Here is a 19,220-nt window from a genome sequence, read left to right on the forward strand (position 1 = left end):
GGTTTTCCTGTTCCCACATAGCCATTTGTGCACACAGGTATAGTGTGTATACTTGAACTTAATGGTTGTTATCTTGAGGCCATCTAAGATAGCAGGTTAGAATAAGAAAGCCATACCCCTAATTTGTTCTTTGCCATGGGACTTAGTCATAATCAGCTCCTTCTAGGCCCCAGATTTCTAGACTCACTCTCTCTTCCCTTTTATTTATGCTCATAAGACAACTAATTCTTTCCTGAGTTCCTTTCTTTCTTGTAATAGCTTGTTCAGAGCAGAATGTCAAAGCCAACACATACCATTAATTCTTTTGAACCACTTCCCCTACAACTATAGGGGAAGTTTTCTTCCTAAATTATCACAAGTACAGTTTTATCAAATGTTGCCACAGCTTAATATGAATTTCTACCTTTACACCTCTGATATCAATTTCCTCACCACAAACCACCTCATCTCTATGCCAGTGCCTCATACTTTTAGGTATTGTCACAGCAGCAACCCATTTTAAGGTACACATTTCTGTATTAGCTCCTGCAAGTATTTTATCCACAGGTTCACTCTCTCATTAAAGTAACACTTTATTTCAGTTTTTCACCTACTCCATTAATATAGAGTGTCTACCATTAAATAGAAGCTGAGTTCTATTAAACATAAAAATATGAAAGGCAGGATCCCAGATAAAATGCTTAGTTTAAGTAGTTACTAAATTTAAACACAAACTTACTTTAGGTCAAGAAAAAAAATACATTAGATGCATAGCTTTTGTTGTTTTACAAACTACCCATATTAAATAAAGAAATGTTGCCTAACAAAACTGCCTCAGAAGTATAGTAGCACTAAAGGTACTATCGACCAGGTCAACAATATAAAATATCTCAGAAACAGATTAGGGGAATGGGGAAAAAATAAAAATAAACAAATCTTTAACTTGTTCTACTTTTTTCCATACGACGTTTCCATATTCATTTGTCTATAGTCCCAACAATAGAGAGATGTGCTATATCTAACTAATTATAGTTCCTGCCTTCAAAGTACGTCCCCTTCACTGAGTTAAGAGTTCTTAGAGAACTTTATAACTATTAAACTAGTTCTATTCATTCAAGATCAGCAATAGGAAGAGCTTGTCTCTCCTAAGCCCTTTGGCTCTAAAAGGTTTCTGCCTAATGGAAAGAATATTACAGTTAAGTTTCGATTTCCATGCCTAAAGGGTCTGCTAAAGGCTTAGATGCACCTGTCCTCTACACCAGCTCTGTCCAATAGAACTTTCTGTGATGACAGGTATTTTCTATATCTGTGCTGCGAATACGGCAGTCACTAGCCACATGGGGCTACTGCACACTTGAAATATAGATAGTGTGACTGAGGAACTGAATTTTTAATTTTAATTAATTTAATTAGCCACATGTGGCTAGTGGCTACCATGTTAGTGTAGCTCCAGACACTAGACTCAGTTACATCTATTGGAAATACTGCTCACTAAAAATACGCTTATGCTGATTCTCAGCTACATGTAACAGGTTCATAGCTTTTGTCTCACTTCAATACCTACTCCATCAATCTGGGTAACCTGAAAGATAATATGGGCAACACATCTAAAAATATGACCTCTCCATTTCCTTGGCCTCTTCATGGCCTCTACTTAACCCCATTCCATACTCAAACTCTGAACCTTATTATCCCATAACTTGTTCTGCCTCCAAAAGCACTGATTCAGGTAGCCTGCTCTCTGGTATCAAACAAATACCCTTTCATATTTACTGTTTAACCATAATGATCAGTCTCAAAGGGGCCCTCCAATTATATTTCTACTGGCACATTGGTCATATTTCTATGGTTGACTTGGTCTCCCTACCCTCTACAATGACTATTTCAAATCTACTCTACTCTCCAACTGCCTTCCTCCTCCAAATTCCCTCCATATTCAAAGCGTATGAGTTTGCCTCCTTCACAAAGAAAGAAGCATCAGTGAGAAAGTTTACTAATAACTGCCCTCATCTAACCATCCCTTTTTCTACATATATAATAAGGAGGTGTCCCTTCTATCTAAAGCCAGCCCTCCACTTGTACTCTGGCTCTTATCTTTCCCAGGTCTTCTCAAGAACTTTACACCAGTGGTTCTCAGAGCGTGATAACCCATAAGGTAAAGTACTGAATACTTCCCAGAAATAAAGACATGTACTACACAAAATGTTAAAGGAAGTTCTTGAAGCAGAAGGAAAATGATACTAGATGAAAATATAAGTCATAAAAAGTAAATATGGTTCAAATATGGTAAATATGTGAGCATTGATGAAAGACAATTGTTTGCTTATTTTAATTTCTTTAAAAATCTACTATTTAGGGACTTCCCTGGTGGCGCAGCGGTTAAGAATCCACCTGCTGATGCAGTGGACATGGAGTTGAGCCCTGGTCCAGGAAGATCTCACATGCCGCATAGCAACTAAGCCCGTGCGCCACAACTTCTGAGCCCGTTCTCTAGAGCCCGCGAGCCACAACTACTGAGCCTGTGAGCCACAACTACTGAGCCCGTGTGCCACAACTACTGAAGCTCACATGCCTAGAGCCTGTGCTCCACAACAAGGGAAGCCACCACAATGAGAAGCCCACACACCGCAACGAAGAGTAGTCCCCGCTCGCCACAACTAGAGAAAGCCTGTGTGCAGCAACAAAGACCCAAAGCAGCCAAAAATAAATAAATAAATAAATTTATTTTAATCTATTTAAAGCAAAAATAATAACATGAATTGAGAGATTTATAACATATGTAAAAGTAAAATCTATGACAACAACAATGAAGAGAAAAGGAGAGGAGAAATAAAAGTATAATGCTATAAGATTCTTAGGTCATACATAAAGTGGTATAATATCATTTGAAGACAGATTGTGCTAGGTGAAGGAAGCATATTATAAACACTAGAGCAACACCTAAAAAATAAAACGAAGAGGAATACCTCATTAGCCAATAGCAGAGGTTTTTTTTTTTAAGTTCTGAAAAATACTCAATACCTCTAAAGGGCTAGGTAGTAAATATTTTAGGCACTGCAGGCCATATGGTCTCTGTTTCAACTCAAAGACTGTAAGACAAAAGCAGCTATAGACAATATGTAAATAAATGGGCATGGCAGCATTCCAATAAAACTTTATATACAGATGGTGGGCTAGATTTGACCTTGGGTGATACTTTGCTGATCTCTGACCTAATAAATTTACCCCTTAATAGCTAGAAAAAGAAGAGATAACCTAACCCAAAGTATACATAAGAATGGAAATAATAAAAATAAGAACAGAAACAAGTATCATAGAAAACAAACAATAGTGTAAGTTAACAAAGCCAAAATGTGTTCTTTGAAATGAACAACAAAACTGATAAACCTCTAACTAGAGGAAAAAAAGAGAGAAAGAAAGATCAAAAATTACCGGTTTAGAAATAAATGAGAGATTAACACAACAGATCCTACAAACATTAAAAGGATAATAATGAGGGAATTCACTGGCGGTCCAGTGGTTAGGACTGTGTGCTTTCACTGCTGAGGGTGCAGGTTCAATCCCTGGTTGGGGAATTAAGATCCCACAAGCCGTGCAGCATGGCCAAAAAGAAAAAAAAAAGGAAAAAAAGGGTAAGAATGAAGTATTATAAGCAACTTTATACCAATAAATTTGATGTTTTACACAAAACTGACAAGCTTCTTCTAAAATTTGTATGGAAATTCAATGGACTTAAACTGCCAAAACAATTTTTGGAAAAAAAAAAGTGCAAAACTTACAGCACCTCAACGATATGAACTATAAGACTTCCTATGAAGGCACAGTAAATTAAACAATATAGAATTTGCATAAAGACAGACATACAGATGCCTGAAACAGAAATAAAGTCCAAAAGTAAATAAGTAAACACACACAGTGATTTTCAATATAGGGGCCAAGGTAACTGTAGAGAGAAAGGATCATCTTTTCAACAAGTAGCACTGGAACAACTCAACATCTATTCAACCCTTACATCAAACCATATATAAAAATTAACTCAAAATGAATCACAGACCTTAAAAAATAAATCTGCTAAAGGAAAACACAGGCAAAAATCTTTCTGCATCAGAGTAGGCAAACATTTCTTATGTAAAAGATAAAAATGAACCGTAACATTTAAAACTCTTCAAAATTTAAAACTTCTACTTGAAAGATACTGTTAAGAAAATGAAAAGGCAAATCATAGAATGGAAGATAATATTCTCAATACACACCTGACAGAAGACTTGTACACAGAAAATAGAAAGAATTCTTGCAACGGAATAAGAAAACAAACAACCCAAAGTTTAAAATATCAAATGACTGGAACATATATTTCACAAGGAAGACATATGAATGACTAATAAGTATACTAAAAGATGCTTAACATCATTAGTCATCAGTGAAATGCAAAATAAAACCAAAAAAGATACCACTACTCACCCACTAGAACAAATAAACTTAAAAAGACTGACAGTGCCAAGTACTCGCCAGGATACGAAGCCGATGGAACTCATATTCCACTGCTATTGGAAATGCAAAATCGTGCAGCCCTTTTGGAAAAAGACTTTGGCAATTTCGTAAAATTTTAAACGTACTCTTACCATACAACCCAGAACTTCCACTCCTAGGTATTACCCAAGAGTAGTCAAAACGTGTCCACATAGGGATTTGTACAAGAATGTTCTTAGCAGCTTTGTTCATAATAGCCCTAAATGAAAACAATCTAAATGTCTATCAACAGGTGAATGGATAAACAAATTGGTGTATATCCACGTAATGGAATACTATTCAACGATATAAAGAAACAACATAGATGAATCTCAAAAATGCTACCCCAAATGAAAGAAGTCAGATACCAATAGTACATATTGTCTGATTCCATTTATATGAAACCCTAGTAAAAGCAAATCTAATCTAAAGTGATACTGGATAAGTGGCTGCCAGGATAGAGCAGGGAGAGTGTAAAAAAAAAAAAAAGGGAATTGAGTGGAAAGGAGTACAAGGAAAATTTGGAGGATAAAAAAAAATGTCCTATATCTTGACTCTGGTGGTACTTAGACATATGTATACCTTTGTCAAAATGCACTGAGCCATGTATTAATATATTTTTTCCTCAGCTAACTTTCAATTCGCTAGTATTTTTTCACTAATGTCTACCCAACGTTCAAATCGTTCACTGAGTTTTTAATTTCAATGATTATATTTTCACTTCTTGTCTTATATCTACCCATACCTTATTAGAACATTTAAAAAACACTTCAAGTATCTTTTAAAGCACCTGCCAGTACTTTAAGTATTCCTACCATCTCAGATGTAAATGTTCTCAATTGATGTGCAACTCATTTCTTTACATGTTTTGTAATATTGAATTTTGCATAAAAGTCTTTTGTGTGTTCTGTGAGCTACAGAAGCATTCCTCACTGAATATTTTCAAGTTTACCTCTAAAAGGTCACGCTGGTTCTACAAGGATTGGACCATTTTGAAGATAATTTCTCAGCTAAATCCTTGGACATAAGAGTAGCATAAACTAAGAACCTACATCCACGTGTAGCACAGCCTGGGGTTCCAATTTCTTTGTGACTTTTTCCTACTCCGTATCCAGAGTAAATATCAAATCCCCTGTAGCTGGTAGGTAGGGGCTTTCTAGGCCACATTTTCATAGTACGGCAGCCCTTCCAGGCCCTAAGGTTCACACAGGCAGCTCTTTTCTAGTCCATAGGGCTTGAAGCCTAGATTTCCCTAATGTTATGATTATCAACTTCAGCCTCCAAATAGATTTGCACAGCCCAATGAGCCATTTAGACTTTACCACCTCTCACCATTTGCTTTTAGATATCCTTTTTATTTCTAGTACATGAGCATTTTTCTCACTTTGTTTTAAGCTTGGCTACATACCCCACAATTCATTTGTTATATTTTATTCAGTTTCTACTCCACATGTTTGGAGTGAGAAGTCCTTTCATGATAGCAAAACCTTGATACCAAAAAGTGACAAGGACAGTATGAGAGAGATAAATTACAAGATGATTACGATTAGGAACACAGATTTAAAAGCCATAGGTGAAAAATTTAAAAACTGAGCACAGCAAAGTATTAAAAAAATGTCACCACAACCAAGTTGGGTTTATTTCAGGAATGCAACGCTGGCTTAACATTAGAATACTTAATAATGTAATAATTCAAGGGTCAGCAAACTTTAGAGAGGAAATATTTTAGCCTTTGTATGTCACATGCAGTCTGTCGCTTATTCTTCTTTGGTTTTGTTTGATTTTTCATTGTTTATGATCCTTTAAACATTTAAAAACAATTATCAGCTCACAAGCCATATAAACACAGGCTATGGGCCATAGTTTGCCAATTCCTGATATATTTCAACTTGCTAACAGAATAAGAGAGAAAAATCATATGATTATCTCAGTAGATGCATAAAAATGTACTGATAATATCCAACATCCATTTATGATTTTTTTAAATTGTGCATAATCTAGGAAGATAACTCCCTTAACCCGATAAGGATTATCAACTTATAGCAATTTATAGCAACCTATACCAAACTTCCTTCTTAATGGAGAAATGTTAGAAAAATTCTTGTTAAGATTGAGAACAAGATAAGGATGGCTGTTGTCTCTACTTCTCTTCAGCATTGTATCCTAGCCATTACAATAAGGAAGGGAAAGTAAATTAAAGGATTAAGATTTGGAAAGGAGAAACAAAACTAGTACTACAGAAGAAATAATATGATGGTCTACATAGAAAACCCTAGAAAGTACAGATAAAGTATTATTAGAATTTACAAAGAAGTTTAGCAATGTGGCTAAGTATAAGATTAATGTATCTCTTTATTCACAGGCCGGTTACTTGGTTCAGTTTAGCTTGCAGAAGCTCTTGAAGAAACGTAATTAGGCAAGCTTCCTTCCAGAGAAAATTTCATCTTAGTTTCTACTTAGACACTACTGAACTGAGACCAAAACCCCAAAATGTAAACAGTGGTGTTGTTAGATAAGTTATGAATAACTTGTTTTCTCTTTTGTATTTTCCATATATTCTATTCCTGATCTTATTTTATTTTTATACAGAAGCAGCAGCAATACAGTTTATTTTTAAAAGAAGTTATACACAGGACACACAAAAAAACTATTTGTTTAAGTATTATTGAAAAGCACAAAAGAATATTCATCAAGCATATACTTACTTTTCAAACAGTATCTTAATTAATTCTCATAAAAATTCTGTAGCTTTAAGTATTATGATGCCTAATTTTGCAGAAGAGGAAACTGAGGCTCAGAAAGGTTATTTGCCCAAGTGACAGTACTGGGATTTGAATTTGAAAATACTTGTTCCAAGGCCAGTGCTTTTTCCACTGAACCACGCTGCCGCCCACAAGAGAGCGTTTTCACATTACCAGCTAGTTCTAACTAAGAGATAGTAATTAAACAATTACCTGCTAGTTCTAACTAAGAGATAGTAATTAAACAATTCTCCACTCCCGACAACAATATTTAAGCTACTGACATTTTAAAGAAATTAATATGAACAGCTTTTTTATCTGCTGATAGATACTATACCTAAACTCAACTACAAGCTATTTCAAAAAGAAAAGACTCTAATATGAGTTAAATGCTTTTTCAAAGTATGGCTAATTACTTTACCTATTAATGGGACATGAAGCATAAAAATGTTGTCTAGTGACCAATATAATTATAAAAATGATCAACCTGACTAGCAATCAAAGAAATAAAATTCAAGTAACAATGATATATTGATCAAATTGGCCAAAAAAATTTTTAATAGTAATAGCCAGCTTGGGTAAAAAGTGAAATTCTCATGCATTTTAGGAGAGAATGTAAAAATCTGCTGTAGGCCAGTTGATAATATTTACACTTTAAAACATATGTGGCTATAGACCTAGTAATTCTTTACCTAGGAATTAATCCTGAGGAACTAATTGCAATATGTGTATAAAGATTTAGCTACAGGGCTGCTTATCTTAGAATTACTTATAAGGGCAAAAAAGAAAAAAATAATAAAGAAAAGGAAACTGAAATAAATCTAAATCTACCTAATTAACCTAAGAACTTCGGTTAATGATTTTTAATATATTTTTTAAAAAACTAAATCCCGGTTTCAACATTTACAGGTGAGGAGACCCTGAGCAAGTCCACTGAACTCTCTCAATTTCATCGAAAGGAGTGAGAACAATAATAGTACCAATTTCATAGCGGTAGTTTAAGAATGAAACAAAACAATTCACGTAGAGACCGCAGCACAGAGCTTGGCCTATGTATGCTGTCCATCAGTAATATAGTTAATGTCGTGATTAGGAAGGCAGATATAAAATCTGATTCCCTAGATTTGTAACTTACTAATGGTTGTGCAAGTTATGTGCCTCTCTGTATCTCAGTTTTCTCTTCTATGAAATGAGAATAATCCCATAGAGTTTGTGTGAGGATTATATAAGTATTTAGAAAGTATTTAGCACAGTGCTTGGCAAACAGTAAGCTGTCGACAAATTTTGACTTTTATTTTAAGCATTTGTATTAGTATTGAATAAATATGTATTATTTTTATAATAAATTATATACCACCTCGGAGTTGTTTACTGTATTAGGTATGTCCCCTGCATTGGCAGGTTGATTCTTAACCACTGCGCCACCAGGGAAGTCCCATTCTTATAAGTTCTTACAGAATAAAATTTCATATCTTGGGATTTCTTCCCTGTTCAAGAGATGTACATGATTCCCTCAAAGACCCAAACCTGGAAGAAATAAACCCTTATGCAAGGGATGTTTTCCTACCTTAACAGCTTCTCCAAGAGTTTGGTTTTTGTCAGCTTCCTCACTGGAATGTAATTCAAGCCTATAATTCAACTCCTGTAGTTGCTGTGCCTGCTCATTCAATAGCATTTGAGCCTGCTGTTCCCGTAGTAATGCATTATTCAATTCTTCACATGCACTTGCAAACTTCTCATGGGTGATCAATTTCTGAACAAAGAAAAAAATTTCAATTATAAGCTAACTGTATTGTTGTATCATTTAATCTTCAGAACTCTATTTGCTAACATAAAGAGAATACAAGCATTTCTAAATATCTGATAGATGACAAAAGTACAATTCATTTTTCTTAATTTCCTAAGTCAAGATAAAAAACATCACTCTGATTTTTTTTTTTTTTTTTTTGGCCGTGCCATGCAGTTCCCCAACCAAGGATCGAACCCATGCCCCCTGTAGTAGAAGCGTGGAGGCTTAACCACTGGACCACCAGGGAAGTCCCACATCACTCCGATTTTTAAAGCACAACAGCTATACTCCCAAAGTTATAATTTTTAGTCAAGTAAAATCTCAGGAAATATTCATATTCTAAGTAAATCCATAACGCTCGGTTTAAATATTGATACATGAACACTTTTTATAAAGATAACGATGTGGGAATTAAAGCTTTTAACAAGTTTAAATGCTTTTAAAGGATTACCTGAAAGTCTGTGTTCAGTGTATGTTACCATTCAGGTTTCCCTGGTCAAACTACCCTCTCCTTGGAGAGTCCTTACCACACCATACCTCTCTCACTCCCACCACCACTCACGCTATTGCCATCTTCTTGTATTTTCTTCACAGCCATTATCATTATCTAAATTCACCTTAGATAGTTGTTCACTTTTTTACTGCCTGTCCGCACCCTTCCACCAACCACACATTTAAGGATGTGAGCTCCACAGGGCAGAGACCTCCTTCAGCTTGCTCACCCATCACACAGAGGAGTGCCTGGCATTCAGTAGCTTCTCAGTAGGTATTTGCTGAATAAAAGAATATCTATTCATATATAAATACCTGCCAATAAAACTCTGCACAACTTTTACAATATCATGACTGCATCTGCTCTGGAATAACTGACAGTTCTAGAGAGGGGCCATCTCTTAAGGGGTATGGAATCCAGTACAGGACATACTTGTATTATCTCCTGTGCAAAACTCTTAAACAAACAAAAATTAGTTACAACGAATGGCAAGAGACACCTTGATCTTGAGGTACAAAGAACAGAAATGTTTCACAAATGGTAAGTAACCTGAGAAATATATGTGGAAAACTAAAGGAAACCATGCAGGTCTCTTAATCACACTAAGTGTATATAAATCTATTTAAGACTGATAACTTTCCCATTGTTGAAAAGAATTTGAGGTGTCAACTTTTTAACATCCCTCTATTCGCTAATGGCACAGCACTTCTCTGGGTCTTGTGAACAAGTATTTTTGTACTTCTTCTACCTTTTACTTGTTATTCTGTTTTAAATTACCACTCCTTGCCATCAGAACATTCTGTTCTTTGCAATCTACTTGGCCTCCATAAATGAAGATCCCCATCATTTTGCAGGACTTCTTCCCACTCTTCCAAAATTTCTCCTTTACCTAAAAACTTAGCTAATGTTAGCCTTTCTCTTGTCCATATATCCCTCCCAGAGACTGGCACAATTCTGTTCACTCTTCTGTGACTAAATAGGGTCAAACAAGTACAGCAATGCAGAACAAGAAACAGATAGTGTGTGAAAGCAGTTGTAGGGAGCTAATAAACCAAAAACAATAAAAAGATCATGGGAGTTAGCTATTAAAGTACAACTGTCAGTAGATGATCATGGGAGTTAGCTATTAAAGAACACCTGTCAGTAGATGAACATGATATTCCAAAACAGTGCAGGTACTAAATCACTTTTGGTGGGCACGATGTGTCCCTTTATGTTACCATTTTAGATGAACTATAAGAAGCTATTTTGTTTGCCTCCTGTATACTTTGCCTGAAATAAATGAAAGATGATGGTTGCAGGCACACTCCCTGATTTTTAAAGAGGAAAACAGCATCATTTTCCCATCTATTCTGTTTTTAGTAAAATGATCCTTTATTAACATAGCTGGATATGAACATTAACCACTTTAGTGAAGTGGTTAAAAGTTTGCGTTTTGGAGTCAGAATACCGAGGTTCAAATCCTGTCATTTCCACATACTAACTGTGTGACTTTCAGCAAGTTACTTAGCTGTTCTGTGCCCTACATTTCCTCATCTGTTAAAAAAAAAACAAACAATGGATAATAATATTATTGAATTATTATTGATATGAGAGGACTAAATGAATCAACACCTTAAAGTGCTTAGGGGCAGTGCCTGATACATGTTCAATATGATCATTAAATGTTAGAAATCATCACTTTATAACTTTATACTACATAATTGGATGTCAAATATAAAAATTACATACATCATTCCTTCAATTATTATTTCAATTAATCCTATTTTTATTTCTACACTTCAGTGGAAGAAATTCACACTAAACATTTCTTGGAACACGTTCTTTGCTCTTGCTGCGAGCCAGTTACTCAACCAAAGTTTATTTGCCATAGCAGTTAACCATCCTAACTACAGCTTAATCATTTTCTATACTTTCAGTCACAGTATACATTTTAACAGGGCTATAAGCTCTGCTGACACAATCAGTACTCCTTTAAGCATCTGGAATAAATCTTGTTTTTCAATGTTTTTTGAGATGATTTTAATGATGCTGTGCTTTTTATTTAATTGACACACAACACTGCTTAAGTTTAAGATGTACAATGTATTCATTTGATACACTTCTAACTTGCAAAACAGTTACCACTGCAGCCCTAGCTAGCTCTATTAAGTCACATAATTATTACTTCTTTTTTGTGGTGAGAACATTTAAGTTCTAGTCTCTTAGCAAATTTGAAATGTATAATACATTACTGTTGGGGAATTTTAGAAGGGAATTTTTCTAAAGAAAAAGAAATTCTATTAATGGGATTTGATTATTTGAAAAAGGAAACATAATAAAAAGTTAAGGAAAACAAACATATATATTTGCCCTGTGATATTTTATATACATATGTATATCATACATATTTTATATCAGAGGAGAGCTCACCAAAGCCATAGTTTTTAAATCATATATACTTACTGACTGCTTAACTTCATTTAACTGCATCTGAAGACCCTGGGTTTTGTCAAGCTCCTTCTTCAGTTCATTCACATTTCGTTTCAGTTCTGTGACCTCTAAGCGTAGTGAGCGGCGCTCCACTTCTGCTGTGTGCAGTCTTTGTGTAAATCCAAATATTTGCTTCTGTAATGATGCTGTGCTTTTCTATTGTCAAATAAGAGCAATTTTACAAAAAGTCACTTCAGATTTACTAGTAAGTCCATAGCAATGGTCATTTTACCAAATTAAATGTAACTTAGGTTATACAGAAAACAATACCAGCTCTTACTAAAACTTAAAGTGAAGGCTTTATTTTTTTATGTGACCAATAATTTGCCTTATATGAAATGAAAAATGAAGAAAAGAAATAATCTAGATGGCTACAAAACAGAAAAGATAATTGTTTATGTCTCACACAATTCTGTTGCAGTATACTCGTACAGAACAGTTAATTCAGAACTCGTGCCAGAACTTTTGTATTTTCATATTACGGACACTTATTTGGAAGTTCTTTTATTTATCATATTAAACTATTACATGAAATCTAAAAGAAATCTACATACACTCGTGTACAACTAATATAAACTACAAATAAATGTGATTCGGAATTAAATTTACAAGTCCTAAAATCCCTATGAAATTGCATACATACCAAAATGGGCATGTGGCCACATAGACCGTATTTCAGGGCCAGCGTGTTTACTTTATGAAGTCCACGGGCCAGCCTCTGAACCAGGGAATCTTTTTCCACATATCTAATACTCCTGCTCCTGTGCAAAGGTATACTGTCCATTGCCAGATTAATTTTATCCATGAGTTTTGCAAAAGAACTCTTGGCTGCTCCTATAAGCAAATGTCCACAAATTCTGGAATTTGGATCTTCAAAGAAAAAGAAAAAAAGCACAGAAAAATAAGAATTGTCTCTTGTTCATTTCACAACACTGCCAGTCACAACACAATGAAAATATTTTCTCAGTTATATCATTCCCATCCACCTGTAGTAAACCATTCAAGAAGTCCCCGCCTATATCAACTTTCACTATGTAAGAAATAGCCCACCTACTAAATAATGTATCTAAAGAAAATCTGCATGTATTTACAGTATGTCATTCATACTGAACACTATGACACTAAAAAATCATCATCACTCCTTTCTTTGTTTTAAAACCTAACAAATTCATTTTCTATTTACAACTACTGAAGCTTATTACTTTAATGTCACACTATTTATATTCTCAGACAAGAAAATATAACTTGCCTTATTCCAAGGCAATTAACATTTTACAACTACAATTACTCATTTCCCCGTAGGATTTTGGTAATCATTCCTCTCATATAATGGACTTAAGGTCCCAGCATATCCAACATGGCCTGCTTACTGCTAGATTCATCAGGTCTGTAATTAATAACTGTATTTAATGTTGATAAATAAAATTGTCAGTGTTCTTTCTACTAATTGGTATTCCAAATAATGGTTAATAGGTTTATTTATGCCTTAATAAAAGTCATGTAATTTAGTTTTTCCTCTGCTAGGCATGTCTTAATCTGTCATTACTTGTGTTACGATACTATCCACGTAAAATGATGAACACGGAGAGACTCTTTAAATTCTGTAGTATACCATTCTACATTTCAAGAACCTCTGCTGTTGGGAGTTAGCTTAAATCTTGTCTTTATATCATAAGCACAAAAAGCATATTTGGCCAGTTTTATGCAAGAGAAAAATGTTCCACAATTCTAAGAACACATGGTTCGACACTGAAGAGCAGCACTGACTGAGAAGGTCAACGCCAATAAACCATCAGTGGTTTTCTATGTCAGAAAAAACCATCTCACGTAAGCTAGATAAAAGCTCATTGTTCTAGAAAATTTTCAGGAATACAAAAATAATGAAGTTTTCACAGATAAAGAGCCTTTAGAAGCAAAAGTCAACTATAATCAAATTTTAATGAATAGTGGTTTTTTACTATATCACAGCAATGTGTTGTGTAGACACTAACCACTCTGAGAGGTGAAATTAAGTGGCAGTATAATTCCATGAGGCATTCCTTTGAATTTTTAACAAGTGGGAAAGAGGCATACACTCTAAGTTACTGACTGCTACTCTCAATGAATTACAGAAAGAGCACAAAGCATAATTTTATGCTTTGATGAATAAGAAGTATTTTTACGATATACTTCACATTATACAGTATAGAGTACAATTAATTCAATATTAAATAAATGAATAAAAAAATCCTCTAGTGACATAGTTGTAGAATTATTTGTATAATGATACAGAAGAGAAAAAATGTCACTAAAATTCCTCATGTCTAAACTTGTCTAGACTAGTTAAAATGTTTGACTTGTTACATTTAACAAATTCTTGTTTATGCTAAATACATTTGTTAATCACTTTTCCCCTATCTAATAGCATATCTTTCAAGAAAGAAGAGGACTCTATGGTCTGCAACTACCTTTTCCAATAGAAGGGGCAATAGTGCACATCTAAGGTTAAAATCTTCAAAACAAATTCACAGAGAATTGTTTCGACCAGTAGTTCTAAACCTGTGAATTACAGATCTTGAGGCAGGGGGGAGGGGAGGTTGAAAAGTTATTATAAGAGTTCCACCACTTTCAACTGCAGTATTGCCATTTGACCTCTACTTAGCCCTAAAAAAATGTGTAGCATGAATAATATATGCTTATGATGTTGTTAGTAATAAAATTAAAAGTCCTTCGAAACATTGCAGAAGTCAACTGCTGCTAAAAATACAACTATCGTGTGGGATGAGCAGTCTACAATGTGATTTCTTATTAAAATGGAATCCTCACACTCAGATTGAGAAACATGCCTTTAACGAAAAAAAGGGAATAGTGAGTAATTATTTAATTAATATGTATGTAAATATGTCATTATTTAATTTAATAATAATGTGAGTCATGAATATAATAATAATGTCTAATGGTAATAATAATGTTAGAAATGTTAATCACGAGTAATGTTAACTGCATTAAAATTCGACTCAGTTCTAGACAGTTGGGAACATTTTCTCATCCTTGACACCTCCATCTTTCTTGCCATCTCCCTCACATCCAATCACATCACATTTCTACCATCTATTCAATTTTTTCTGTGATCATGGCATTGTCTCACCTATGTTCTTACAAGGGTCTCCCTACTCTTCTCCAGTCATTTCCCCTCTTCAATCCATCCTCCACCGTAGAAAAAATGACTTCTAAAACACAAATAGGATCTTGTCACAACCCCTGTTTAAGCTTCAGTGAGTCTCTTCAGATCTGGGAATAAATTTCAAACTCCTTAAACATGGCTCATAAGGTCCTACATGATCTGATCCCTGCATACTTTTCCAGGAGCATCTTTCACTATTATACCTTTCATGTATAACTCCTTTCAAGTGACCCCAACACATCACAATCTTTGAGCACTCTTCTGAGCAAAAAAATGCCTGTGGCTTCAAAGAGCTGTAATTTGAAAATATGAATCAGTTTTCAAACTTGGGAGCCAATCATTAAGGTAAGATTCAAAACCGTGTTCTATCTAAAGATGAAACTAAAAATACTATGAAAAAAAGCCCAAAATACTATTTTCAAAAAGTAATGAGAATGTCTTACCATATTTTAAAACTTCAAGAAATACACATGAAAAGGGCAGTATGATACTGATACCAGAAGAGACAGGAAGACTAATGGAATTGACTGGAGAGACGGGAAATAGATCCAAGTACGTATAATAAATATATACTAAATGGCATATCTTAATTCACTAGGTAAAAGACAGATGATGGAATTAAAACGTATTGGGGCTAGCTGGTCATCCATACACAAATAAATATTATTAATTTCCTCACTACTTCTCTGAAAATAATTCCAGATAAAATCCAAGATTTAATGTAAAAATCAAAAATACTAGACTAAAATATGAGCAACACCACCTGCGGTGAGGCTAGCCTTTCTAAATAAATCACCAAAAGAAAAACTATAAAGTAAATGATTAATAATGTTAATCATATAAAAATGCACAAACAAAATTAAAATACAAACTGGAAAAATTATTTACACTATATGGCAAAGTGCTAATATGTGTGATACACAAGTTCTTATAATTCTATAAGAAACAAACACACACCCATATATGAACATAATGAGACAATGTGTAAAAGAATATGAATGGGTGTAGAACAAATGAAAAGATTTGCAACCAGTCAAAATTACAAATAAGGAATGATATAGTTTCTTTTGCCTTTCAAATTGATAAAAATAAAAAAGACGGTTAAAACTTCGTGCACCAAAGGCATTATGAGAAAGCCAGAACTCTCAGTAGTGTTCATAGGAGTGTAATGCAAAGCAACTTTTACAAAAGGCAGACTGGCAATACTTTCCAAACGTAAAATACGCAAACTCATTTCTGAGGAGTTTAGCCAAGGAAATAATTGCACAAGTATAAAATGATTTTATGTACAAACATGTTAATTACAGCATAGTTTTTTATAATATTAATTAAAATAGTAAAAAAAATATGAAAAAATGCCAATATCCATCAACAGGGAATTTTCAGAGTAAACTATATAAACAATGAAATAGTATATGATCAAATACAATTAATGACGTACACCTACCTTATTGACATGGAAAGACATTTAGTATCCAGTGAGTAGAAAAAAAATTATGATGAGGCATGATTGTATGACTCCCTCATATAAAACTGGGTGTGTTTGTATGTATACCTGTAGGTACACATGTCTGGGAGATTTGTAGAAATCATTAAAGTGTTAAGAATGATTGGGGATGGCCTTTTGGGTGATTTTTATTTCTTCTGTGCAGGTTTCTATACTGTGTGAAGTTTTTATACCAAGCATAAATTTAATTATCCTCTAGATAATTTTAAAAAAGCATAAACACTTTTCCAGAAATAACAAAACTATTTTAAAAAGCACTGTATACTGTCTTCCTCATTCATTCATTAAACAGCTAGCTATAGGGCAACTCATATGCATGAAGGCACTGTGTTAGGCAATGTGGAGAGGAGATCTATAACACTGATTAAGAATCAGTAGCTCCTGTTTCTATCAGCGTTATTTATAAATAATACTATAGATACAAATGCCCAATAATAGAACTACTCAAAAACATATCTTGACTTAGACAAATGGTATTTAGGGGAATGATTATCAAAAGCAGGGGTTCTTGGACTTCCCTGGTGGTGCAGTGGTTAAGAATCCACCTGCCAATGCAGGGGACACGGATTCGAACCCTGGTCCGGGAAAATCCCACATGCCGTGGAGCAACTAAGCCCATGCGCCACAACTACTGAGCCTGCACTCTAGAGCCCACGTGCCACAACTACTGAAGCCCGTGTGCCTGGAGCCCATGCTCCGCAACAAGAGAAGCCACCACAATGAGAAGCCCGCGCACCACAAGGAAGAGTAGCCCCTGCTCACTGTAACTAGAGAAAAGCCTGCATGCAGCAACAAAGAACCAACACAGCCATAAATACATAAATAAATAAATAAATAGTATCCGGTTTTTTTAAAAAAAGCAGGGGTTCTTGCTCATTTTTTGTCCCGTGTATACCCTCGATAGCCTAGTAAAACCTATGGATCCCCTTCTTAGCATAATACTTTTAAACATGTTAAGTCAAAATATGTAGGGTTACAAAGGAAGCAAATTTTATTAAAATGCAGTTTTCAAACTATTTTAAGTTTTATTATAAATATATTATGCATAAGACAATACATTTAAAATATAGACTGAAATTTTTTTAAAAGACAGCATAGGGCTTCCCTGGTGGCGCAGTAGTTGAGAGTCCACCTGCCGATGCAGGGGACACGGGTTCGTGCCCCGGTCTGGGAAGATCCCACATGCTGCAGAGCGGCTGGGCCTGTGAGCCATGGCCACTGAGCCTGCGCGTCCGGAGCCCGTGCTCCGCAACGGGAGAGGCCACAACTGTGAGAGGCCCGTGTACAGCAAAAAAAAAAAAAAAAAAAAAGACATAGCATAGTGAAAGTTGTTGCTTAGCCAAACTAAGAATATTGAACTATGAAGTGATCTTTATGAAGGCATCAAACATGTCATGCTGGACATCAAATATTTTTATTTTTTTATATTTAGAAGTGATTAAAATCCTGATCCACAAATATATACTGCTGCAAATGTAATTAAAGTTCCTATAGTTCACTTTACAAGGTATAGGTAGGCATCTCTCAAAAAATACTAGAGTACTCCAAGACTCTTAAATTCTTAACATATACACACTACTATATATAAAATAGACAACCAACAAGGACCAACTGTATAGCACAGGGAACTACACTCAGTATTTTGTAATAACCTATAAGGGAAAAGAATATATATATATATATACAAAAAACTGAATCAATTTGCTGTACACTTGAAAATAACACAGCATTGTAAATCAACTATACTTAAATAAAAACGTAAAATTTAGGCGCTTCCCTGGTGGCGCAGTGGTTGAGAGTCCACCTGCCGATGTAGGGGACACGGGTTCGTGCCCGGGTCCGGGAAGATCCCACATGCCGCGGAGCGGCTGGGCCCGTGAGCCATGGCCGCTGAGCCTGCGCGTCCAGAGCCTGTACTCCGCAACAGGAGAGGCCACAACAGTGAGAGGCTCCCGTACCGCAAAAAAAAAAAAAAAAAAAGTAAAATTAAAAAAAAAAGAAAACCAATTGTGGAAAGTTTTTTGTTCAAAAGTCAGTGAGTTCATCTTTGGCTAGGTCAACTTATTCAATACGTTTATGTAAGAAAGAAAAACGATTGTGAATCTATGGTTCAAATTTGATGCTATAAAGATAGAAGGAACTTAAGTAGCACTTTTGAAAGAGTTCTAAAGTGTTTCCAGGTGCTTGCAGGTTGCACTTTCAAAGAAATCACAGAATTTTGTACTTAGGGAATACTGGAAAGCAACACAGACATGAAGAATATAGAAGCTCAACTGGATGGATGAACAACTACTAGGTGTACAATCGTCCTGATACATGGCCAGCTACATTGCACCAGCATCCATCTGTACATAGAAGACTGTGATTACATACCATGTATGTGATGAGCCTCATGATTACTGATCATCAAAGATGAGCATAAACAATATCTGAAGATAGCTGCAACAACTGTATTACAACTTGAAAATATCTGTAATTTCTATTAGTAAATAAGTCACCATGCTGCTAATATTATCATGGTCTGTCATCACCATTCATAATTGAAGGAAATGTTCATTAATGGTTAG

The 19,220-nt window shown here is 34.9% G+C and overlaps 1 protein-coding gene across 5 annotated transcripts in view; it reads right to left on the reverse strand.

Moving 5' to 3' along the window:
* Positions 1-19,220, reverse strand: part of CCDC171 (coiled-coil domain containing 171) — a 361,756-nt gene that overhangs the window by 146,642 nt on the left and 195,894 nt on the right. For all 5 annotated transcript variants that reach the window (XM_073806109.1, XM_073806110.1, XM_033858077.2 and 2 more), the window contains 3 exons: positions 12,627-12,853; positions 11,957-12,139; positions 8,797-8,982 (listed from right to left, as the gene is read on the reverse strand). In XM_073806109.1, the coding sequence (XP_073662210.1) occupies positions 8,797-8,982; positions 11,957-12,139; positions 12,627-12,853 (596 nt within the window). The remainder of the gene's footprint in view (positions 1-8,796; positions 8,983-11,956; positions 12,140-12,626; positions 12,854-19,220) is intronic.

The sequence above is a fragment of the Tursiops truncatus genome, chromosome 6, assembly GCF_011762595.2.
Source record: "Tursiops truncatus isolate mTurTru1 chromosome 6, mTurTru1.mat.Y, whole genome shotgun sequence".
NCBI classification, from domain to species: Eukaryota; Metazoa; Chordata; class Mammalia; order Artiodactyla; family Delphinidae; genus Tursiops; species Tursiops truncatus.